Genomic DNA, 25,684 nt, shown 5'->3' on the forward strand with positions numbered 1-25,684 from the left:
GATAGGAATACCAAGCACCAGTGCACTTTCTGATAATGAAATTTAGAATTCATGGGCCATTATTGCAGTGTGATGCACTTCTTACTGCACCACTTTCTTCTAATTTTCAAACCAGCAGTGATTTATCAAAAGAGCTACCTCTTTTACCATTAAAAAACGGTTAATAATAACATTTAGAACTGAGGACAGGCCAAGTCGTCACCTTATGCTGAGCAAAGCCAAACAGGAACACAAAGGTAGCCTGTATATGTTTTTGACTTGTTTCCAAAGGCAGCAGTTGTTGACATAGATGTTATTGTGGCTGCATGGTACTATACAGTAAGTCGTGTATACACATAGTGAGGTAGACAGAGGTTCTGGCGAGAGGTTTTATGGCAGCCACGATATCGATGTTACAGTATCAACCCTCAACTCGCTTGTCGTAAAACCTCTGAACTCTATAAACACATGGGCTCAACCGGACATTACACAGACATTTTACTAGGGAAGACATATTTGGACATTAAGCAGCTGTATGTGAGATAACAAAGGTCACAATGACAATGATAGTCTTCTGATATTTAGCAGATATAATGTTTACCATGTTCGCCCTGTTTAGCATTAAAGGTTAGCATCGTTCACCAAATTATTGAACCACAAATTAAAAATCAGTTAGTGTTGAATGAAAAGTTATAACAATTCATCCTGAGGGGTAATGGTATCTGTACTAAATTCCTTAAAATCCATACCTGTTGAGCCATTATTTCACTTACAACAAAAAGTCATACAGCATCGGCAATTATGGATCTTCTTTCAAAATGTAGTTGCAATCCATTTCTTAAATCTAGAGTGACAGCTCAGGTGATAAATTATCTATAAGGAGCTCTAGATAAAAAAGTTAGGTTCTCGGTAGGGATTTGCGGACCATCAATGTCTTTACAAAACTTCTCGACAATCGATCCAATAGTTGTTGAGCTATTTCAGTCGGGATCAAAGTGTTGGACCAACAATTTGTTGCCCTTCTACTTGAAGCACTTTGATTCAGCTTTCAGCCATGACGGCATCACTGACCTTTGCAGCGTGGTCTAGCTGTTGATGGCATAGTGTGTCACTGCATTGCAGTTCAAATGTTGGCAATGGGCTTTGATCTCAGACTTATTGAGACATGAAAAGAAACGTAAAGTTTCTCTTGTATAAACATGTCTGAGTCTTTGCACACAATGGGAAAATGAGTTGATGACGTACAGAGGTTTTCTTTCACAAGGAAACGGATGATACACAAATATAGACATCCTTTGTTAAGGTAATTTGTCATTGAAAAAGTTGGCCAGAACAATAACTTGGTAATTACCCAAGTGACAGAGATCATTACGGCTACATTTTCATCTTTGTTGTATTCCTCAAGGATGTTGGCAGTGCCACTTACCCACGTCTGCTTTTTGTCAAACTGATTTCAAATATATTAACCTTGATATTGAAAGAACAAGCAGACTTCCGTTGATTTTCAAAGAGCCAATGTGTTGAACTGTGAGAAATCAGCAAGTACTCATGAGTGAGAGATAATTGTATCATAATTATGAATGTTCTCCTTTCTATATTAGTTTAAGTTTGCTGTACATGTACATCACATTGTCAGTTGTATTGCAATCCTGAAGTAAAAGTAAGATTCAAACCACCTCTATAAAACTATATCACCTCTATTAGATGATGCTTGTAAAACTCCACATACTCGTCCCAGAAACCACAATGCTGTAAGCTTGCAATGCTGTAAGCACCTCCTATATGGTAAAGTTCTTAAAATGTACAAATGTGTTTTATCTGGCTTTTAAAGATGCAGCGGTCATAAAAGATCTGCTGTAGTTTAAGGCTTTACTATCCTGCAGCTGCGATGTATGATCACGTGACATTGCTTCCCGTGTAAATGTGCTCCATCTAAGCAGCCGGCAATCAAAGCTCGTGTACAAAATGTCTTAAAAGCGAAAATACAATTGGATCAATTCGGCTGAGAAATCATTAAACGATACATTTTTCTCATGTCGTTTTTCAGGTAGCCTCTCAGTCCTTGGAATATAGATACTGTAGTGTGCTAATTGCCCACTCACTTGTGTAAGGCACCTGCAGATGAATAGAGTTAAAGGTTACCCTGCTGATGTAATGCGTCGTGATAAGACTAACTTAAGGGCTCTCTTGTCGTGCTATAGTTTTTAAGGCTATTTTTAGTTGGTAAGGAGAAGTACATTGAGTTCTATGAAGCGTTATAGTCTAAGATTTTTTTTAAGATAAGTTTTAGAAAGGGATTTCAACTACTTCTGTCATTTCTTGAATTCATGAGTGATTTGTAAGAGTTTTCCGCAGCTGCTTTTGAGATGTGTACTTATTCTCACTCTTTTCTATCCACATTTGTTTTTCTACAAGGTAATTCATTTTGGCAGTCTCACTGTGCCCTTAGAGTTCTTTCTTGTTCAAGGAAATACAGTAACACTCAAGAGGGTCTACCTGAAGATACTTCTACCTCAAGAGCCATTTCTTTCCTATGATTTCCATAACCCTTTATTATGAAGGGCCCATAGAGTTGTCCTTTTGCTCATGTAAAATAGGGACAAGGAGCGAAAAATAGACAACTCTCTTGTAGCTGTTCCATCAAGAGAATAAAATAACAGATTGTCAATCTTGTACTTAGATAAACTTCAAATTGACTCTACAAGCTTATAAGATGGGTAACCTTGTGCCTCTTTATCACATATAACTCAGCCACGAGAGACAGCTTTCCACGGTGATGTAAAGACATGTTATGATGCACGGCTTCTTATTTTACGACGGGCTGTAAAAAATGAAGAAACCCTCTGAAAAGCTTCTTCTCAGCAAAAACCCAAGGCGATCGCGAGGTAATTATCTGACTAAACCTTTCACAGCGTCTGTTAGTCACAGAAATCTGGCAAGAGAAAGATGAGGCAGACAAATAAAACTAAGTCTAAGCACTGGGGGGAAAAAAATGATCGACAGCCTTTCTTTTGGCATCTTTATTTCCATTTCCTGCTTATTCTCCTAACCGCTAAGCTCGCTCAAAGACTCAAAATGTTCCGCGGCACTTATGGGGGAGGATATGGATAAAGAAAGGCATGCCGTGAGTGACGCTTGCTGCAGGGAGAGACCTCTGAGTTCATCTCATTTCAGAGTTTTCTGAGCAGCAGCGAAATGACTGTCTGTTCTCTCTCTCTGCTCCTGCCGGGGCGTGCGATGGACTTCCTCGGGGCCACGGAGACACGGCTCCTCTCTTCCATGCTGTTTACTACCTCTACTGCTGTGAGAGGTGCCCAACTCTCCTCCAGTGCCACCGGTCAACACCGTCCACTATGTCTGTGCCAGAGGCCTCTCACTACATACATTCCTGAGCACTGGAAACACGAATCTGGGCCATACTCACAGAAATTCCTGTTACTTTTGATCATCTGCGGTTTTGACCAGTGAGGTGCATGCTGGCTCAGAAATCTGAATTTCTATTGATGGAGTTCGCCTGAGGCTACATGCCACTCGTCTCTAAGTAGATCTAAGTGAGTTCATGCTCAGGCAGTCACACTCGCTTACACACACTCAGAAACTTGCACCTATACACATACCTACATAGTGAAGAAGCAGAACTCTAACATAGCACAACAACGCACATTGTGGCACACACTCACACAAAATGAGGATGGAAATTTGGTAAAATATCTATTTTGGATTTGTTAATTTTGGCATAACTATTCTCTGTTTCATTCAAAAAATATTCAACCAATCATGCTGTGATTATTTGCCAGGATCTTCACCAGACAGAGATATTTTATAAAGTCTGTAGAATACAATTGGTTGGCCACGATACACAAAAATACTAACCAATTACCACATTCTTTTACTTTTCCCACTGCCCTTTTATAAATCAAACAACTATTAATTGGTTGGTTGGTTTTTATCTTAAAGCTTTAGTGTCCTAATGCGTGTAACTTTCTATATAGCACTTGCTTTGTTATAATGAGCTATACTGTATAAATAACCTGGCTTTCCCTTTGTTTAGCCCTTATGCAAAGACAATTACTCCAACATCTGCAGTATAGCATGTGTAGATACTTAATATCCTTTCTCCTTGATTGTTCTTGGCATTGTGTGTCTAATAATAATAATAACCTATATTAATATAGTGTTATTCTTGAACTCAAGACTTTACAGTACAAGGGTTTGTACTGACAAAGACAATCAACTGGAATGGATTGATGGGGGGGGGGATTATGGGTAGACAGAGGAGAAGAGATGAGTTTTGAGGCAGGACTGGAAGAGTGTGAGGGACTCGGACTCACGGAGATCTTGGGGGAGGGAATGGGAGCTGCCACAGAAAAGCTGCAGAGTTTGGATTTGGGAATGGATAGGAGACCGCCTGAGGTGTATCTGAGGGACCTTGGGGGCTGGTAGGGGGTGAGAAGGTAGGTGAGATGGGGGGGGGGGGGGGCCCAAATTGTAGAGGGCTTTGTACCTAAGGACCAGCATTCTGTAATTGATGCGGTGGGAGACTGGAAGCCAATATGTATGTGTTACGTGGTCTCATCATTGGACGGGACTCCGACCATGCAAACCTCGACACACATACTGTCACACGTAGAACACTCATTATTTTGCAGCGCATAACCCGAAACTCCCTCCTACTCCTTTCCACCCGACAGCAGATACACATCCTTGAGTTCAGGAGCTACTGTATGTGCAATTACCACCATCCACAGATCGCATCGCTAACATATTAGACTGCTTTTGCCATGACTCTGATTTGAAATATCAATTTCCTTTACATCAATGTTCTGCAGTAATTACATTACAGGGACACGCTGATTGCAGTGGGGTTTGAACCTGTGACCCCCTGACTGAACACCAATGCACGATTCCACTGCACCACACGCCTCCCTTACCATGTGAAGACTTATTTTTTTCAACCTCTTAATATAATCTAGCATTCTTCTCAACCCGTCTAGCAAAAATGATGAGAGCATGTTTCTAACTGAAGACGGAGTGACTTACCTCGACGCCCTTCCTACTTACAATTTCTGTAACCTGTTATTATGTCCGTTCTATGCGGTATCAGTATGAGAAAATAAAAAACACTTTCATAGAAGAAGACGAAATTACAGACTGTCATCCCTCAACAGTTTTACCTTATCTTTAGAATAAATAAACGGAGGTCTCAGTATCTTTTCCGAAGAGACAGCCGTCAAGGTTCCTGCTATTATCTTTTTTCTTCACGTGACCGCCCGTTTTTTCCTCATATTGCTCAAAAGCAAATAGCATCTTGATCAGTGAGGAAAGTTGATCTGGCACAGTTTACCTTTAATCCTTTTTGTAACCTTCTTATTTTCCTTGTTTGAATGCTTGAGCAGTACATCTTCAGTTATTGGTTGTAAAAAAAAAGATATCTACAATAAAATCCTGAATGATGTACTCCATTATGGAGATCGATTCATTTTGGATTTTCAGATGCCTGGCTAAGAATGATTTCTTATCAGGGGAGAAGGACATTAAACACCTGTCAGTTGCACTGGATTATGGGTAAACATCTGCTTTCACGCAATATCCTGGGTGTTTTTCCTCATTATGTAAAGCCTTATTGTTGATTTCTCAAAGATACTAGCATATCACCTAAAGCTAAAGAAAACTCATGGTCATTTAAATGTAACAAAAAAACACTTTCAAGTAAAAAAAAAAATCTATTTTGCGCTGAATTGTAAAACCAAACTGCATCTTTACACTCCCATACATGCATTTGTATCTAAAGACAGTAAACGATTTACTGAATTCCTGGCCCGCCCCCTTTCTGAACATAATTAATATTCTGGTTTGCATTATTTGACTTCCTGGAGCAGCTGCAGTGCCTGATGTCCAAGGCCCATTGACTTCCTCACAATATAACCTTGCTGGAAATGCCAGAACATTACTCACCCTCTCCCCTTTGCCAACTCCCTGCATTATTCTTACCCACTTAACTGCATCCGATTGCATATATTCCCACAAAAGAAATCCCTAGTGTATAATAACAGTATACCTGAAATGGATTCACTTGGACATGATTACCATGTGCCGAAACTCGTTGATATTTACGACGGCGCATCTCCCTTCCTCTGAGCGAACCGCTGCATCATCTGTCACTGTCACTGCTTTTATTTGACTCCCTTTCAAAGTGCCTGGTCTTCATTGAAAGAGGGGACCTGGTCACATTCCTAAACTCCGAGCAGAGGCAATCTGTGGTTTCAAATGACAACCACATGTACAAGCTGAAGCCTTGGATTACCCCTGTGGGTCCCGTCATAGAAAACCTAACTGCTACCCTGCTCCGCTCAGCACATTTGGAACCGTTCTTTCAAAAGCTCTCGCCTCTCGCCTCCTTCATCTCATCTAAACAACCAGTGCATCCTTAGTGACTCCCCCCCCATTCACCTCCTCCCTTCCTGTCACTGTACAACGCGCCACAAAGGGCCCACAGGCAATGGACAGAATTGAAGTGTCATAAAAAGCACATTCATGTCCCAAATGTGTCTTCAAGGCAGAAAGCTTTGAGGTTGTTTTTGCTCTCTACACAACTGGCGAAGCGTTGCTCATTGCTGTTGCTCGGTAACCCCGCCAGGGAGACGGGATGCCTCACAGAATGAGTGGGGGGAAATGTTCTTTATGCAGAGAAGGAAATGTTTGGAAGCGGCTGGAAGTTTTCCCCAGTCAGATATAACTAATGCTCAAACAGGGAGGGTTATACTTTTCATTTCCATTTGTGTTTCTTTAAGATTCCACAAATACATTATTTCCAACCCAGCAGAGACGGAGGATGGATTTTAAATGTCATTCTGTCGTAACTTTTTGGATCTAATTGAGGTGGCTTGTGGTTCATCACATTGGATTTTCATGAAAATGACAGTTTGCAAACAACTCATTTGCAGCATTGTTTGGACCATGTAATATGTAATTACTCTCTGCGCCTCCATTTCAGCAGAGATAAAGAAGACTTTTTTTCTTTTTGCTGTGTCCCTAATGATAAATGTAGCCTTTTCTTATTTGTTCTTTACCTTCGTACAAGAAAGCATAACAAATGTGGTTCCATGACAAAAATACTTACAAAAACCCCCAATGGTAACCCACTATAGACCCATTATTGGTGAATAACATGATCAAAGAATAATGAACTGTGTTTGAATTAAATGTTTTAATTCTCTTCAGGGTACTTTATTTATTTTCCCTAATTAATTATTGAGGAATAGCAAAGGTAGCAAGTGTTCAGTTGACTAAATATACGAGCATAAAGAAGGATTTATCACAAAGCCATAGTTTTTTCTTTTTTTTGTCTTGGCAGTTCTGAACCTGTTAAAACATCTATTATTGACATCCAAGTGAATAATTAAGCCTTTGAGACCAATCCAACTTTATTGTTGAGTGATGTACATTTGCTGCCAGTGGCTTCATTTACAAGATTATAGCTGCCTATGTGTAGGTGAGGAATGGGTTTCTCCCCCCCTGATGCTGACAAATAGTCCCACAGGAATGCTGCATGTAGTCCCGCTAATATATTTGTATTGATGTGATTAAATGTGTGTGTCGGAAGGTGAGATGAGAGGCAGGTGCTTGGGAGAGAAAGAGATCTCGGGAAAGCCGTAAATTACTGATGTTCTGTCTCTTGGCCATTCGTCAACAGAAATGCCCCAAAGGCCATTTGGGAAGCAACAAACCTATAAGATTTGTCAAAGATGAAAACAACTCAAGTTTCTGAAGAAACACGAGGCTTTTTGCTGATATGCTTTAAGATATGAAGCCCTGCCCCATCCATCTTAGTTGGGTCACAATACTTCATTTTCCCTCATTTCTCTGAAAGGGGAAAATATGATTCCACCTATCGATTGCTGCATAAATGTGTTGCCTAGTGATGAAAGATGAGGTGTGCTTTGCTTTTATGTGATCCGATTAACCTCCAGCTTGGAGTGGGCTCTCGGCTCGGCCCCGGTTCTCCTGCAGTGTCAGGGTGCATGTGATGGGCACTTAGGAGGATTAGTGTTGCTGTGTGTTTTGTTTGTGTTGAGCTATCACCCAGGACATTTCACTAACCAGGGGATTATATTGCCAGACACTGACGACGGTTTAGTATCCCGTGTTCAATTTAAGGGGGCCAGAAGTGTGCTTTTGAGATGGTAAACGGATGAGGATAAAGGGTAAATGAATATTTGCATATTAGACATTCTTCTTATTGGTTTTTACTAATAAGGTATTTGTTTTATACACAAAAGATCCAAATAAATTGCAATTTTTCTGGCTTTTCAGTGAGTATTATGGCTCTGTAGTGCTTGATTACATTTCCTAATCCTTAGCCAAGGAAGCAATTAAAATAGCTTTTTTAATAGCTTAGAGCTCAGAGGTTTGGACACATTCAGACTCCTCTACCCTTTGTTAAAAGATTTAATCAATAACCGTCTCTGATAAGGTTTTTAAACTTGTGACTTTGCCAATGGCATTTTTTCTCCATTTGAGCAGTACCTGACATTTATATCCAGCCCTCCAAAAGCCCTTTTCATTCCATTGTTCTGTAAAAAAGTTACCTCTCACACTGAACGACAGCAGGTCCACTGGTGGTGACTTCAAGGTCCCCGAAGCAGTCACTCTACAGAGCAAACTCCCACAAAGAGCGAGTGCTTAACAAAAGAAAATGCCACTTAAAGATCACGTCTTAATGTTTTACCTGGTGGATCTGTGGAAAATATGGATTTCCCAAAGATTTATTAAATGTCAATATTAGAAGACGCAACACAAGATGTGCGCCCCTTAAAGAACATAATACGAGAAGTAAAAAGCTCTGTCACGGACTAGAAACAGCACCAAACAGCATGAAAATGGCGTGTTATGGTGAGTGTGTCTTTGAATGATTAGTGGCTGATTTTGTATTTCTTTCATTAAAGCTGCCATGGTCCGTTTTAGTTGTACGACCTAGAGGCTTTTAGATGTCTCACAAAAGAGCTTTGTTTGAAAGCTTGGAAAGACTCCTTTTTCTGAGATACTGAGAACATAATTTAAGCATAACTTTTCACAAGGCCAACAAAATTAATTAGCCTGAGCTCGAAAACAGCTTATTTAAAGACATGTTGCTTTCAACAAATTCAATGAAAGCAACCGCTAAACTCACGGCCAATAGCCCATCGCATGGTTTATACCAAGGTTACCGTGAAAGTACAGGACGTTCGCCTGCTTTCATTGGTGAAACATTTTAGGTCATAGTGACTAAAAGGTGTGGGAGTTTGCTATAAAATGTAAGCAAATGTTATTCAAAATAACATTCCATTTGAGTTGGACTAATTTCAGATGTGGATTAATCTAAATCAGGCAATGACAGGGATTGAACATAAATACACTACAGTGCCAATGTAAATAGTAAGGAAAGAAAATGTCCCCTATTTGTGTGACTTGCTCTATGGCACAGAGAAATAAGCTATAAGCTAAATTAGCTTTGCTTTTTAGAAAGGGTTATTCAATTGCCGGTTTTGGTCTTATTTTAGCATTTCGCCACAAGAAGAAACATGCACAACATTGGCAGACCTTCCCTTTGATTGCTCAAAGAAAAGGTCTGTAAAAAAAAGACAGAAAAAAAGAACTGTATTAGATTTCAAATGCACGCCTCGTCATTGGCCATGTTTTTTTGTTTTTCTTATCTTGCAGTGCGAAATGAGACGGTAAGAGTTGCATCAGCGGGTCTGAAAGCAGTGAACTCTTGTACAGGTGTTTCTAAAGCTGGCGGGAGCAATGTTCTGCCGTGTTGGTGAATGCTCTACAAGAAAAACAAGTCTAATTTTAAATCCTACAGTGAAGGAAGCATGTAATGTGCTGTAGTCTTTTGACTTTCTCTGAGCACTTACAAGAAGACAATCCACCATCGCCACCTCCTCCCACTTCCCAGCTCCATTTTGTCTTCCCACCACTTACCTCCATCATCCCAACACTTCTCTCCCTATAGATTCCATATCAGGAAATCTGTTTGATTAATGTAATATTGAAGCCAGGCCAACTTAATATGTTTGATCAGGGCCTGGTTTGCAAGATTCACACATGGTGGAGGATAAAGATAGGATGAGGAAGAGGGGAGGCAAGATGAAGGGATTATATATTTCTTGGGTTTAAGTTCTACTCAGGTCGCCAGGGATGAGAACAGGTGATGATAAGAAACGGTTTAATTCAAAGCCACACATGGCTGTCTCGGGGACATGAGAGCTTTCATTCTATTTTGAGACTTTATTTAAAAAGTTGATCTGCCGCATGTTGTGGCTATCCTATGGAAAAGACTTTAAATGCGTTTTAATTTGGAGTCAAATGCTCCTGTGTGCCCCCCTCTGGCTCACACTACATGAATATAACATCAAGATCCTGAATGTAACATCTGTCTAATGATGAGGCCAGTTCTGTTCAGCCGTGTGATGTGATCCGACTCCTCGGCCCGCGTCCTGAGGGGCTGGCAGTGTCCAAGAAATCCTGCATGAGAGTTTACAACCAGGATTTACCGCAGGGGTTAAGTTATCAGCACAAATCATCCCTTTTTTCATTTGCAGAACCAGTCCTCCAGACATGATTTACAAGTACAGTAGCTGCCGACATGAAATCCAAGGGTAACTCTGGGCTGCAAATCACACCGGCTTTGCCTCTCTTTTCACGTCGTGCTATTGGTGTCATGGAAAGGGACATATTCCAAATCTGAAGTTACAGATTACAACATTTTTCCGAGTGTAATGAGGTGTTTAGTCCCATCTCTGTCATAGTAAGTGGGAAGTAGGACACTGTGTCACATCACCCAGAGGGAAAGAGGGAAAGGAGAATCCGCTCACTGTGCTTCAAGCATGATCCAGCAGTTGTTCCCCATTTGACATTGCTGTATTTTGTCATTTTAAAGGGTAAACATAATTCTCTCAGTCAAAACTGGGTACCAGCTGACAGTGAACTACCTCAGTGGATGTCTTCATATCTTTTATATCTTCTTCACATCAGGGATAAAGTTTGATTATGTTTAACTCTGGAGTTCGAGGAGTTTGAATTAAGTGTTTGTCAGTAGTACAAACAAAAAAGAAAATGTTATAGTGCAATTTATATTTGTGATTCATTCTTATTATTTTCATATCTTTGTCTCCCATATCAGTGTGAGACGCTTTTACTTTGAATGCATATTATTAGAGTGAATAGAGGTCTGTAATTAAGTTCGGCTTTGTGGCTGCAGCCGACATTACTTTCAGAGCTGCGGAAGACTCGTCTGGGAAACTGTTTGTGTTTATTTTGGAATTATGGACTTATAAAAAAAAGGATGCTTTGATATTGTTTTTTACTCCTGCCATTGAAGTGTCCTTCCACATCCTGACCTGTGTGATATACCAAAATACAGCTTTCCAGACATGAACGTTGTAAATGATAAAGAGGGATTGTATATTCTCAGTTCGATTCATTAGGCCGCCCATTAGGCTGGGTCACATTGGCACAGCGCCTTATGATAAAAGACATACAAATAAGATCATAAAAACAGTATTTTAGCAGCATGTGCTCTCCATTGTCTCTCCTAATTCTGTAAATAGCCTGGAGCAGGGCAACATGACATCCCTTTTCATGACTCTCTACATATAAGAGGTATTGATTATTAGATAGATATGAGGTCATCTTCATCAGTGTTTCAAGCTTTCAATATTTTCATGTTCTCTTAAAAGCCAACTTCAGATGAAATGATGATGCTGCCTCTGTGCCTGATGCCGGTCGTTGCTCGGCTGCCACGGATCGTCACAATTCACTGCCACACCGTCTCCAATAGCGCAGAGACGACGGGACAGAAAATCAATGGGCTCTCATGGGCTACTCTATCAGTCCCACTATCTGGAGCTCGATGGCGGAGAGAAACAGGGGGTGGGGAGGATTTGCTGGATGAAGGGAAGGAGGATTTGACGAAGGTTTTAGAGCCACATTAGGTCGGGTTGGATGAGCATGAGTGAGCTGAGGCAGTAAACAAAACCCGCAAGAAAGTAAGCTCTATACAACAAATGTTGGGCATCACTAACACATACTGGAGTTCTTCTACCAATACCAAACAGATCAATGTTTAGATACCATTTAAAGCCATGAGGCATGTCTCCCTATGAGGGGGGGGGTTTGGATAGCTGGAGGGGATGCGAGAAGGCAGAGACATAAGGTATAGATCATGTGCGAGGATACAGGAAGTAATTAATTGTAGTTTGGATCCATGGTTAGCAGTAGAATTGGCACACAGCTAATGGAGGAAATGTAAAGACCTTTGAGCTTTATGGGCACATCTTGGATACATTGATGGTGCCTATCTCCCTTAAATGTAAAAAAAGGGCTAAAATAACTGGGTTTGAATGATAGCCCACAGCTAACTCTATGGCATTCAGTTTTTGCAGCAGTGAAATTGCAAAAGAAGGGAAGCAGGCATACCATAGCATAAACCAATTAAGAGACTAAAAACCACGCACAGCTCCTTCACCTTTCAACTCTTATTGAATGCCCTTTTGGAAATAAAAGAAATATCTGACTTTGTTCCTTTTATGCTCGTGTGCAGTTCTTTCCGTGCCCATGAACTGCGGTTAATATGTGAGATACAAAGTAAGCACCTGGACTAGACACATTGTGTCATTGTGTTACAGCTTTTGTACTGCATTCTTTCTTCACAAAAGAAACACTAAAGAAGTTCACCCTAACCCAGAAATACTCAGAGGTGGCTTCTTTTATAGATGAATAAAGACCGATTGCTGATTGCAGTGTTGTGTAAAAAAAGTATTATTACAAAAGGTGCATAACACTTATATAATCAAGTAAGTCATTGCTATCAGCTATGAATATATGTGTTCCATTTGTTTGAAACAGTTAATCCAATAGAGTTCTTGGTCTTTCTATGAGACTTGTGTTAACTTTGATTTATTTTAAAGATGTGAAAAAGTGTTATACAAGATGTTTAGTATTTAATAATGAGTTATTAGCAGATCCTATTTTCATTGTTGCCAAGCAATTAAGGAAAATTGTAAAAGGTTTAAACTTGAATGTAGTTCTTGTTTATTTTATAGATTTTTTTAAACCAATTTGCTGGTGCACGATATATACATAATTCAGTATTTTTGTATCTGTTTATTAGTTTGTTGCATTTAGTTAGGAAATCAATGTTTAAGTCAAGATGCCAGTCACTTTCTCACAGTAAGGCATAAAGCTTATTAAATTAACATTTATATCAGTACTTGGTGTCGGCCAATGGACAAAGGTATGAAGACCGAGACAGTCAGATTTTGCATCCCTAATAAGAGGAGATTGGAAAAGCAGAGGAAGGGATTCATGAAGGAAAAAGGAGATCAAGTCAAAAGAGGAAAGCAAATGCAAGGACAGAGAAATTAATGAAGAGATAAACAGATTGTCACAATGAAAAGGTTTGAGAGTTGGAGGGAACGTGGGCAACACTGATAAGCAAGAGACTCAGAAAGACGCAAGTGTTCAAACAAATTATTTTAAATAAGAGCAGCGGCTCATGAAGGTGATAGCATTCGGAAATGCCTCCAACAAACCATTTAACATTCACCGCTAGAACCGACTGTAGATATGATTGCTTCAGGCAATGCATGCAAATGTTTTTTTAAATGTGAAATGCTGCCATCCAGGTCGTGAATTATTTTCTCCAATTTAGCACATTCTGCTCTTTGATTTCACACCTGGCTCAGGTTTTGTTGATAGGGTTTAGACAAAGCATCTTCAACAATAAGTACCGTGAAGCATGACCAGAAATGGATTCCTCCAGATGCTTTTACCTCAGTTGTTGCAACAAAGGTTAGCGGTGAGATAACATTTCCTTCTCCTCTCTTTGTTTCAGTGGTGGATAGCAAGGTGATCCTGGAGGGTCTTCAGAGGTACGGCCCCACGCCAATCTATCTGCCTGTCAACTACCAGATCTTCAACGCGGAGTCTGCGTTCTTCCTACAGGAGGCCAACCAGGACTTAATGAGGAACTCCAGTCTGCAGGCTCGCACCGAGTCTTTCTTCATCCACCAGGCCCGGCAGATGCCGTTTGTCAACGCCAGCTACGGGCCGCTGTCTGTCCAGCAGACGGTCCCTCTGGATCTGCTGCAGACGCTGCCGGGGCCCTTCAACCCCACAACCTTCGGTACATCATCAGCGCCAACATCAGCATCATCATCGCCGCCTCTCTTCACATTCAACTGGAAGGTCCACACCTATATCATCAGCGACAGGATTCACCCCAGTTGGCCAAAGGTCCAAGTGTTGTTCTACATCGCGGGGAGGGACTGGGATGATTACAGCGCCATCCACAAGCTGCCCTGCGTCAGGATGTTCGCCTTCCACGAGACTCAAGAGGTGCGCGGGACATGCAGGCTAAAAGGTGAGCTGGGGATATGCGTGGCCGAGCTCGAGCCCCTCGCCAGCTGGTTCAGCCTGCCCACAGTGAGACCGGGCAGGCAGAGGGTCTCGGAGCAAGCCCAGGGAACGCCTGTGGAGCTCTACTACATGGTTCAAACCACGGACAGCGGAGACTGCAACTCGGAGAATTCAAGGAAGGGCAGCTCTGTGCACCCAGACCAGCAGAGGCCGATGGGCTATTATGCAGGGCACACCCCCATGCAGCGCATCGGCAGCGTCAGGCTGTTTCAGCCGCTGTCCGAGCTGAAGCTGGACAATAACTTTGTGGTGATGTCGCCCTCCAAACCCATCCGGCAACGAGAAACAGTCTCTACTTTTCTGGCTCTGTCTACACTGTCCTTAGTGCCAATATTCACCCTCAGGTGAGTCAACCTCCTCCTTAGAGAACACTGTTTAAAGGTAGGGTAGGTAAGTTTGAGAAACCGGTTCGAGATACACTTTTTGTTATATTCCATGGAATGCTCTTAACATCCCGATAGCAATGAATATCTTAAGTGCTTTGACAAAAAATCCATAAAAAAATGTCATCTGTGGAAGCCGTAATACTGTGAAAAGCACGACCAATCATTTTAGCCGGCCCGGCTAAAATAACTGGATGGCCTACCTGCCTGTCAGCCTTCCATCTGTGCACAAACTTATCTCGTGCCCTCATTGGTCATGTGCGCGTTCGTGTGTGTTGGAGGAGGGGCTCTGTAAGGAAGTGGCAGATTTTCTCCGGTTGTGTATTTTCAAATTCTAGCGCACTCGAGCCGGTTTCTCAAACTTACTACCTTTAATGTGCCGCTCTACTAATCAGAGGTGGGAAGTAGTGGAGTACAAATACTTCGTTACTGTACTTAAGTACATTGTTTTGGTATCAGTACTTTACTCCACTACTTATTTTTCTGACGACTTTTTACTTTTACTTCTTACATTTTTAACACAAATACCTGTACTTTCTACTTCTTACATTTTAAAAACAGGCTCGTTACTTTAGTTTTAATCTGTGTTTGGAGGTGTGATCATTATTATTTAGAGGCATTGCGTGCCTATTGATTTTAACACGATCCGTGTATCCATCATGTCCTGGTCTTTTCTAAAGAAGAGGGACCAATGAGAACTCGGCTCGATTATTGTTCTATTAATATAAAGGGAGGTCAGTTACTCTTTAAAACAGTTGGTAGTTATGGGTACTTTGTACTTGAGTACATTTCGAAGCCCATACTTCTTTACTTTTACTTGAGTAAAGAAGTTTAGTCAGTACTTCTACTTTTACCAGAGTATTATTAAACATGAGTATCTGTACTTCTAATTGAGTTAAGGATGTGTTTACTTTTGCCATCTCTGCTACTAATATTATCCAAACTCATTTAAACAGCCATCATCAGGCGTCAAGGAGTTAAAAAAGAAGGCATCGGTAGACCTTTGGAGGCAGGGATGGATATCACTACAGCCATATATCTGAAAATGCAAGACACCATTTACATTATACATGTCACTTATGTTTTTAGAAATGATGAGGCGTTAAATAGAAGGATATTCTTAGTCATTGTTTGTCTGAGTCATAAATTAAAATGAGTCATACAGGGTATAACTAATCTACAGCCTCTAGGTTTGTGAAATACATTTCACAGTTTGTAGGCAACACAGTTGTAGTCCCATCATGTATTTACTGTGGTGGCTGGGAGACATTACTTATAACAGCTTGTTAAATCAAAAATAATCTGCCGTTGGCAAAACCGGGGATTAATCTCTGGCATTTGAGATTAGAAAAATGTGCACATGATAAGCTTTTGATTTGCCACACCAGACTCCAGTTCACAATGTTGCCATGACACCGCTAGTCAACTGGCCAGCATTAGTTACGTCAACAAGCATTTTTATCTGGGTCATTCTTCTACTCTAAATCTAAATTTGACAAATGAAAGAAATATGAATGAGACTCAATCAATTACCTGGCTTTAATGTGTAGGGAAACAAAGCCAGACAACACTCTCAGATCCTTTTCCTGCTTTGCCTTTGCCAAGTAAATGTTAATTTGAGATGGCAGACATATTTTCTTTTGTGAAACAACATTATTTCAATGACAAATAATTGGTACTCATTTCAAAGTATTCTGGAAATTCAAAGCACGAGCAATTGCAGTGATGTTCAAGTTAAGAAAAAAGCATAAAACTGAGAGCAAAGTTTAAAAATAGTTAATTTATGGTATATGTTTATGCTTACAGTTAGGAGTTCATGTTTACAGAATGTGTTCTGTATTATTTATCTTGCTTACTTATAACATTATCTGAAAAAAACTTTTAATAAGCACATGTAGCTACTGTAGGCTTCTCTTTAGAAAGTTGTTAGTAGCGGCTGCAGATCAAATGTTGTTTTCTTTAATTGCTATGGAATAAGCGTTTCACAGAAAGTGTTTGTTTGTGTTGATTGTGACCTTACAAGTCATTTTGGAGAGAAAATAATGAGTTAAATGATAGCGCCTAACACCTTCCAAACAGCATCGGCAGGGGATTCTTTTTGACTGGATAACACCTTAATTACACCCTTGTGCTATTCATGATGATTGTTTTCGGTACTCACCTTCAAAATTGCTTGTCTGAGTCAAATTAGTATCTGAGGTGATTCCACACATCAGCATCAAAAGTAGTTATTGATTCATTGAGCTTTGTCTCATACAAATTACCATTCAAGTGACTGTAATTGCTCCGTGTTGTGTGATGCAAATGAAGGTGTGCGGAATATGCATTCAACGGGCTACTTTTATGCCTGAGATCTAAATCAACGCAGATGAAACAGTTAGCAGCCTCAAAGTGGAGCTGTGACAGAGAGCCCTGGCAATTTGTCAACCCCGGGTGAGCAGGAAATCTGCCAAAAAGCCTCATTGCTTTTCGTCTCACTCCAGCGATGATGAACTCCCATGAAGTATTAGCACTCCCAGTGTGTGTTTATCACATTTGTCAGCATGTGTGTAAATGGGAACTTTAAAGGCAGGCGGTATTTCTTCTTATAGGGCCTTTTTTGCACCAGCGTTGCACCCTGATCGTTTAGAAGTTCATATTTTTTATGTTTTTCCGTTGGGATAGCGCAGACTTTAAATTAAACCGAAATACCTCATTAGCAACCAAAAGATTAGACCTCAAAGTGTGAAAATCTTTGCACCACTTGATTGCTAGCTTAGCAAAGTCTGTAACTGAACGTACGGACGCTGATTGCTGTTCTTGCGTCACTTTTGTTGTGCCTTGCTTTTATGTTGCAAGGTTAAACCTGTGGATCAATGTCTTTTCATCTCAGTTGTTAGATTCCCTGATAATAGAAAAACTTTTCTTGAAAATACCCTTTCAGGTCTTTATAATTCCCATGATGATGGTGTGAATACAAACTGTGATTACAGAAGATGGGGGCTGGAGTCTTTGTGGGTCCTTTCACTTGATGTGTTGAACGCTGCGTGTGTTGGTATACTGTCTGCCAGTGTTGGTTTAACGGCGTGGGTGTGTTTATGGACGTTTTACTTTCAAAGTAACCCTGGTGAGTTTCTCCCAGTGGTTAAGGCATCATTAACGATGTATGTTCTCTAGAGTTTCTCTCATCTTTACATTATCATCCCCCAATCCCCCTCCTGTTTTCCAAGGCTTAACATGTAACTTTCTTTCCTCTCAATTGAAGATGTTTCATTATTTTCAGCATTGTTTTGATGCAAAACTTTTTTGGACTTTGGGGAAATAATGAGGTGTAAAATCCTCTTAATTCATTCATTGAGATAGGATTAGGTGCATTTACAAGCATAAAACACCTTGAATTTGTCATGCTCTTTATAAACTTTATTCAATACTATCAGCAAAATATAAAGTGAGACTTCTTTTTATTTATTTTTGCCAATGTCAAACTGATTATGTAAAGTATACAGTATCTCCAAGGGCTAATATACTTCCCAATTTAAAAATCAGGATAACGTATTAGTCTGCCGAGTTTTCCTGTTTGAGCGCACCATATACAATCAGCAGGCTTACATGCACACTAACATTAGATTTCGTTGGATTACCCATCCATCATTTGGGTCACGGTTTAATATTTCAGTCTTTAAATCCTTAGCGGAAGTCTAACATGTGCTTTGAATGCAAATCGCTCCTTTTTTAGACAGATCAGAGCAGGGCTAGTGGTGGTGAATAAAATTGTTTGGTAACAGTAAATCAACTCTTTTCATTTCAGTGAATAAACAACATGTTATGAACTAATGTTCAATGTTGTAGCATAAAAGAAAGAGTTTCCTGTTAACCTCCAAATGACCCATAAGGGCTTTATCTGATGAGACCGATGACCGAAATAAAGAAGAAGGTTGCTGTAAAACAAAAAACACTGAAACCTTCAATATGACAAAAAGGGCTACATAATGACTGGCCCATCTTTTTTCCACATGGCACCATGGAAACACATAGAGAAAATCATTCAAATAAATGTGTCCCTTATCAATCTTGGTTTCCTGCTTTTAAATACACTTTTTAAGTTCTTAAAAATCCTAAAATGTGACTTTTCGTTGAAGGGCTTCACTCCGAGCTGCTGCACTTTTCATTATCTTCAATCAACTGTCAAGAATCAAAATATTCCTTGACTCATGCTAGGATATCAACAGCGTGAGATTATAAAATCATGCATCGCATTACTTCCAACGCTCTACGGTGCGAGCTGTAATATGAAGTAGGAATAATTGATGTGCCTCATGAGGCGTAACATATGTGATAACATTTAATATGTATCCTCAAGTTATCCTACAAACCAATGCCCAGACAGCGCCTTTACCTTACAGCAATATCAGAACAATTAACCGCAGAGCTATTTAAATGCCCATTTTCTCTCTCGTCTGATTGTTCAATTGGTTGTATTTAATCTTCTCCAAACTAATCTAATTATTGTGAATGTAATTGCAGGCTTTTGACCTCAGCCGCTGGAAAAACACAGACAGAGTCATGAATATGCACACATACACTCGCATGTGTGCACACAGATATGCCAACACTCGCACTCGTCCATAGCCTGGACCTGCCTCGTGCTAACTGAGAAGTCATGCTGTGTTTGTCATGCTAAAGGCTCCCGGCGGAGTCACTAATTCTCTGCTCCCTGCCTCATTAGCCACGGAGAGCGGCGTAACAGGTTAGAAAACGCTTCTCCAGCTACTCCTTATTCAACATGCAAATGAAAACACCATTTCCTCCTGAACAAATTAACAGGCTTTTCAAAAGATAAATTGCCCCAGCTGTATTGTAAATTTGACTAAACAATCCAACATATTCCCACAGATCCCCCCGGGGGCAGTGTTGCTGATGAATGCAAATGAATTGCTAATATCTGAGAGTGTGAAGGTATAAGTATGGGATTCTTCACGCTGTGCCATCCCAAACAGTCAGCAACTTGTTATTCAGGGGATTTAGATTGTGAAGGCAGCAGGTTGAGTGTTTGGACTATAAATAAAGATTTAGCTGAGCCCGGCTTGGAGTTTTTAGGACATGATGCAGTGCTTCGTGTCAGCTGTTTGTGATCCTTAACACGGTTCAGGTTTACAGGTCCTGTACTTTGGCTGTTTGTTGTTGGCCAATGTTTGCTGAAATATCAGCAGGAGAAAAGGTTGGAATAAAGATGTTCTCCCCAGTGCATTAGCCTTATCTTGACTGCACTACTCTGGGAATCAGTTCTTGGTAAAAGGTCACCAAAGATAGGTATGTCTCTTTTTTCCATTTCCATTCCTGTACTTATCTGTTCCTCTCCTTGTATTTCGTCTGCCACTCTGCCTTGGTTTCTCTCCCTTCCTTGTGTTATTTAACCTTTCCCTCCCTCTCTCTATATATGCCCTTTCTCCTTATTCTTTCATATTCCCGGCTTTTCTTAAGCTTGACATGTTCCTTTTCTTTGTGCTGTATCAAAAAAAAACCTCCTTGGCTTTTTATCTTTAAATATTAGGTAGACTCTTATTTTAAAATTAAAACGGTCTCATTGTACCCTGCCCTTCTTTACCCATCTCCCTCTTTCTGTTTGCTCGGTGGGATCTTCCGTGCTCACCAGCGTTTACTTTGAAAGCACAGCCTTTTCTCATCCCCTCATTAATAAGTAATTAGTCATCGGCGGCCCGGGGAGAGTGTTCACTATTTAGATACCACTCTCTATTGGGCTCTGCCACCACAAAGCAATCACCAGTTGCCCGCAGCAAGTCATTTCAATCCTTGTATTTTTCTACCATAATGATTTTCCATCACTTTTCTCCTCTTGAATTTGTGTCAACTGATGACTTTATTCGACAGCGGCAGTCTGGAGTGTATTTCCGTTGTGTTTCCCTGCTGCCTGTCTTTATTTTTCTTCTTTGCTCTGTCCATCTGCCTTTTGGAAAAGGCTACATGTCCCAGAGGGAATGTTGTCATCTCGCAGCCTGGCAGAGGCTCCTACGAATGCTGCGTACCATTCAGAGTGACACATGCCTCCAGGACTTTGAGTATCGACAGGGTCAGAGGTTTCTTCGGTTTCTTTTTCTCTCGTTGCTTTGAACTTATGAAAGTCTTGTGGGCTTTTTATAAGGGCGGCCGAGGGAATAAAGGGAGCTGGAGTGGTGTTCTCCCGAGAGAGTGGTGCTCCATGTCGGGTAGAGTGATAGGATTACTGAGAGCATTAGAAATATGCGTGGTAGGTACTGAAGAGAGTGTATCCAACATTCTAAGATGTTTCACCCTTTATAAAGATACCGCTCGATCTCACACAGAAAGGCTGAGTAGATACCTGAATGGCTACTGTCATGTGACCCTTTACACCCTGATCTCAACGTCATAACCGCACTTTTATTTTCATTTTGAGTTATTAACTTGTAGTAGTTTTCATTGACTGTCATGTTATGCTCAAGGGCGTATGGAGCAAAATAAAACAAAAAAGCTTCAGTTGCTTGAGGTTGAGCTAGAGAGAAAGTGACAGTGCGCGTCTCACGGGACCCCCCGTGCCCATTCAAGTCTATTGATGTCCCATTGAATGAAGCCTAATATGCATAGACAGCTTTTTAACTCACACAAATATCCCGCTGTATATGGGTTTTGAGCTTATTATCCGTATCTACATTGATTGATCAAGGCTCACAGTCGGTCTTTGAGCTTGACTGATTCACAACAGGGCAGGAAAAAAAATCTATGAAGCAACAAACGCTGTTGATTTCTACCCATGGAGCAGACATGAAAACTATTTTGGTTCAGTACATTTGTGCCGATCATCAGCCTGGTAAAGGCAGGTTCGCCAGCCAATGGAGAAGAAGCCTCCCGCCAAATTGCAGGGATGCTGCATTCGCTTCAATTGAGGAAGTTGTATCTACAATTTTGGGAATCCTAACCACTTTTCTGAGCCATCCTCATTAGTCTGCTGCACTGTGAATTAGCTGCAGATGGCTAACAACCTTCATGGCTGGGACTAAATAAGAATGTGATAAAGCAAGAAAATATTCCAAATCACTCAAAGATGTTTTTCGGATGCAAGAGACAAGACTGAATAACTCTTTTCATTTGATTCAGGCATAAATTACCCAGAATAAAATATCAAAAAACATCCCAAAGATTTTTAAAGTCATTTCAGTTGTTAGATTCTGACTGTTTTTAAATGAAGTTTCTATATTACCTTTGGAGGACAAATCCATTCTCTGGCTTATTAGACAATTACACATGACGGTTCACAATTCAATTTGAGTTTTTAGTTATTTTTAACAAAGATAAAAAAGGAAATATTTTGCTGCTGTAGCTCGGTAGTAACACATGTGGCTAAGACTAAGGGAAGCTGCCGTTTTTGAATTCACACTAATCATAGTCTGAAAAATAATGAGGTGCTCACCATTAAAATAGACACACATTCAACTTTGGTTTTGCAGAGCGAAGCAAAAACACATGTTTGAACAGTCTTGAAAGAAAAATTAAACAAATAGTGTGGGAAAATACTTCAGAAAAATATTGGAGAAAGAAGGGAACCTTGAAGTTGGTGAACATGAACAAACCTTCCAACAAGAAATTATGAGGAAGTGACTTTTTCGCCATGATTCTTCCAAACATAATCAAATGTATATGTTTGCAAGCCCTTACAAATCAAACTGAAACTGAGTTGACATAACACCAGTGATAATTGATGTGCTTAACACTCGTATAACATCCAGTATTCAGTACTGTGGGCAATCCCCACAGGAGCAATTTGGGGTGAAGTGTCTTGCCCAGGGACACAACGGCATGCTGACTGCAGTGGGGTTTGAACCTGTGCTCCCCTGATCCGAACCACTACTATTCCACTGCGCCACACGGTTAGTATGGCAGGTTAGTAGAAAGCAAAAGTATTACGTTGAACCAATTATTCATTATTTAAACTTAATATTATTGCTTTGGAACTAACCGTACTGTATACAATTATGACTAACTTATAATACATTTATTTAATAATAATAATAATAAAGCTTTATTTATATAGTACTTTTCATACAACACATGCAGCTCAAAGTGCTTTACAAAATGACACAAGTTAAAAACAAATCACAATAAATTCCCCTCAGATTTTCTGTTAAGAACTATAAAGGTACATGCAGCAAAATATAACATTGTATCAGGTTAATAGACACATAGAGGTAAATAGTGGTAAAATGTATGATAACACAAATAAAATAAAATAAATAATGGTTTCTGACAACTGAGTCGATGCAACAATATAAAATATAAAACCCCTTAACACAAAGTGAACATATAGGTACAACAGAAACACAAATAAAAAGATTAAGACCTATACAATAAATAAAACAATATAAAGGTAGGTAAATAATAAAGACTAAAAGAACATTTAAGTAAACGTTTACATTTTCTTTCACGGTATAACAATCTAAACTTGATTTGACCACATTACAACGATCACATACTGTACTAAACTAAAAAGAAATGTCAAATATAGGCAAATAAAGATGTAAATGAGTACAGCTTGATCACACATCAGCATTGTCATTTTAAAACTACCATCAGAACAATCTGGATTCCAATTGAGCATTTTCTCACAGTTTTGTTGAAGCCAAATGCAATCCAGCTACTTTTAAAAACAAAAAGATACTAGGGCTCACTTGTCGGTGGGGACATGTTTTTTTTGGAACGGCTTCTGCAAATCCTTGACTTATCACACTGTTGTTAACATCTCCAGGCAACACTTCAACTCCAACTTGAGCAACACTGTTTACTCCAGCTCCTGCAATCGGAGTTGAAGATGATATATGTGGGGCTGGAGGGGTTGACAAACATGGTGGGATTATGTAGCGGAGCGGTCCTGGCAGAATAAGCACTGCTGGCTAACTGTGGGTTGGGCCCCCTCTCTCCCAGACAATCACATGCTTGGCCTTCTAATCACTTGTTTATCCTGCATGTTTCTCATAAGGATTTACTTTGATTTGGTTGATCCCGCAGACTTGACAGCTGTAACGCAAACTCAAAGTCATGCATATTTTAATGTGGACTTGAGGCGAAGAAATAAAGAGAGTGAGAGGAATGATGCAACGCTGAGGTTGTCAAACATCGGTAGACTGTTTGAGAAAACTGACAGTCAGCCGCCAAGACAGACAAAATGCTCTAACTCATTTCAGCTAGATAAGAAATGGTTTCACACAGAGATGGGTTACAGAGATTCACAAAGATTGAATCAGTGGAAGAGACGAAAGGGAGAGTAAAAAAACTAAGGGTTGCAAGCAGCCTGATGATAGTTAACTCAAAGTAAAAAGATTAGTTGTTTGCCTGTAGGGAGTGAAATGTGCTTGAGTAATGACTCTCCCCGTGTGAACTGTGCCACAGCCTTTGGCTTCATTTACAAAATGTCTCATTTAAACCATTAAACATGATCTCTGTGGACACCTGTGGGGAACTTCTCAGTGACTACTCATTTAAAGGCAGATGGCATCCCAGATGACATCAAAACCACTAGCCGTTTAAACTACAATCGATGCCTCGCTTTGGCTGAAAAAAATCAAAGGAGCTGTCTCTCCAAATTAGCGAGGATCTGTTTGTGCAGTTGGTCTGGTGTTATCTGTGCCAGCTGGTTACCTCTGTGTCTGTTGATTCAGGGTTATTTTCATCCCTGGGCTTTTCTGGTTTCTCCTTTTGCTTTTTCAAAATAGGCGGGCAGTTTCGTAGCCTTCTTTTGAAGGTGAATAACATGAACACAATTATCGCAGTGCAAACCTATCGATATAATGATAGAGTCCATCAACAGTTTTTTGGAGGATAAACTAGACTGAGGAAGAGCGTAGTTTTGTGAGAAGTTGGCGACATAGGCAAGCTAGGCTTTACGCATAGATGTAATCTGCCAGAAAACAGAAAAGTAGAGTTCCCTCATCTCTACGCGACGAAAATGGCTTCTTCATAAATTGGTTTCAATTGAGCCTAATATGGGCTATCTTTAACGACAATGACAAAGTTAAACAATGATTGTGATTCATGCAGCAAGGGTCATCCAAAACCAAAAGCGGAAACAGCTGATTAGGAATGTGAGCTAGTTATGTCAGAACTTATAAGGGCAAAGGTGTTTCCATTTATAATTTATCCCTCAACTAAAGTGTGCGTAAAATTCATTTGCACAGATTCTATTGAGCTTTTCTAGCTCAATGGAAGAGACACACTGATTCCTACACTGTGCATTTCTTCTCTGCTCTGTTCTCCTCCTCAGCCAACACCTTTTCGGCTGAGTGCAGCAAATCCACTGTCACTGTCACTCACTGACTCTCTCACATACTGGTTACACACCAAGAAGTCCCCAAGAGAGCACCGCTACTCTTATAACACCATGCTGGCCTGCCAAGATGATTCTTCTAAAAGTCAAAACCATTCTCAGATGCTTTCATACGAGTAAGAACTAGTCAGATCCTTAGTGTGCCTGAATGTTTGGTCTGCGTTAGCATGCTAACAATAGCAAATGAGTTAACTTTATAGTTTCAGAGAAATAAACAGTGTCTTCAATCTTGTACGCATAGCTTTAAAGGTCTCCTATTATGCTATTTTTAGGCATATATTATGGGTCTCAGATATATAAAAATATATAAAAAATATATCTATGATGTGTTTTGCTCAAAATACCAAACAGATCATGCATTTTAGACATCCCTCATATCCCTCTATTTCAGCCCTGCTAGAGAAATGCTGATTCTGGGTCCTTAGCTTGAAAAAAAAAAAAGGAGGCGGAGCCTGTTCATAATTCTACCCAGATACAGCTAAATTCTCCCGTGATTAAATGACATATCATGTTCCAAACCACATCAAGGATT

General features: G+C 40.2%; 1 protein-coding gene across 1 annotated transcript in view; it reads left to right on the forward strand.

Annotated features, from left to right (window-relative positions):
* The window catches only part of si:dkey-112m2.1 (transmembrane protein 132C), a 126,941-nt gene that overhangs the window by 29,940 nt on the left and 71,317 nt on the right, over positions 1-25,684 (forward strand). The window contains exon 2 of the mRNA XM_034123365.1: positions 13,856-14,783. Within this exon, the coding sequence (XP_033979256.1) occupies positions 13,856-14,783 (928 nt within the window). The remainder of the gene's footprint in view (positions 1-13,855; positions 14,784-25,684) is intronic.

Source organism: Trematomus bernacchii, unplaced genomic scaffold (genome assembly GCF_902827165.1).
Source record: "Trematomus bernacchii unplaced genomic scaffold, fTreBer1.1, whole genome shotgun sequence".
In the NCBI taxonomy this organism is placed as follows: Eukaryota; Metazoa; Chordata; class Actinopteri; order Perciformes; family Nototheniidae; genus Trematomus; species Trematomus bernacchii.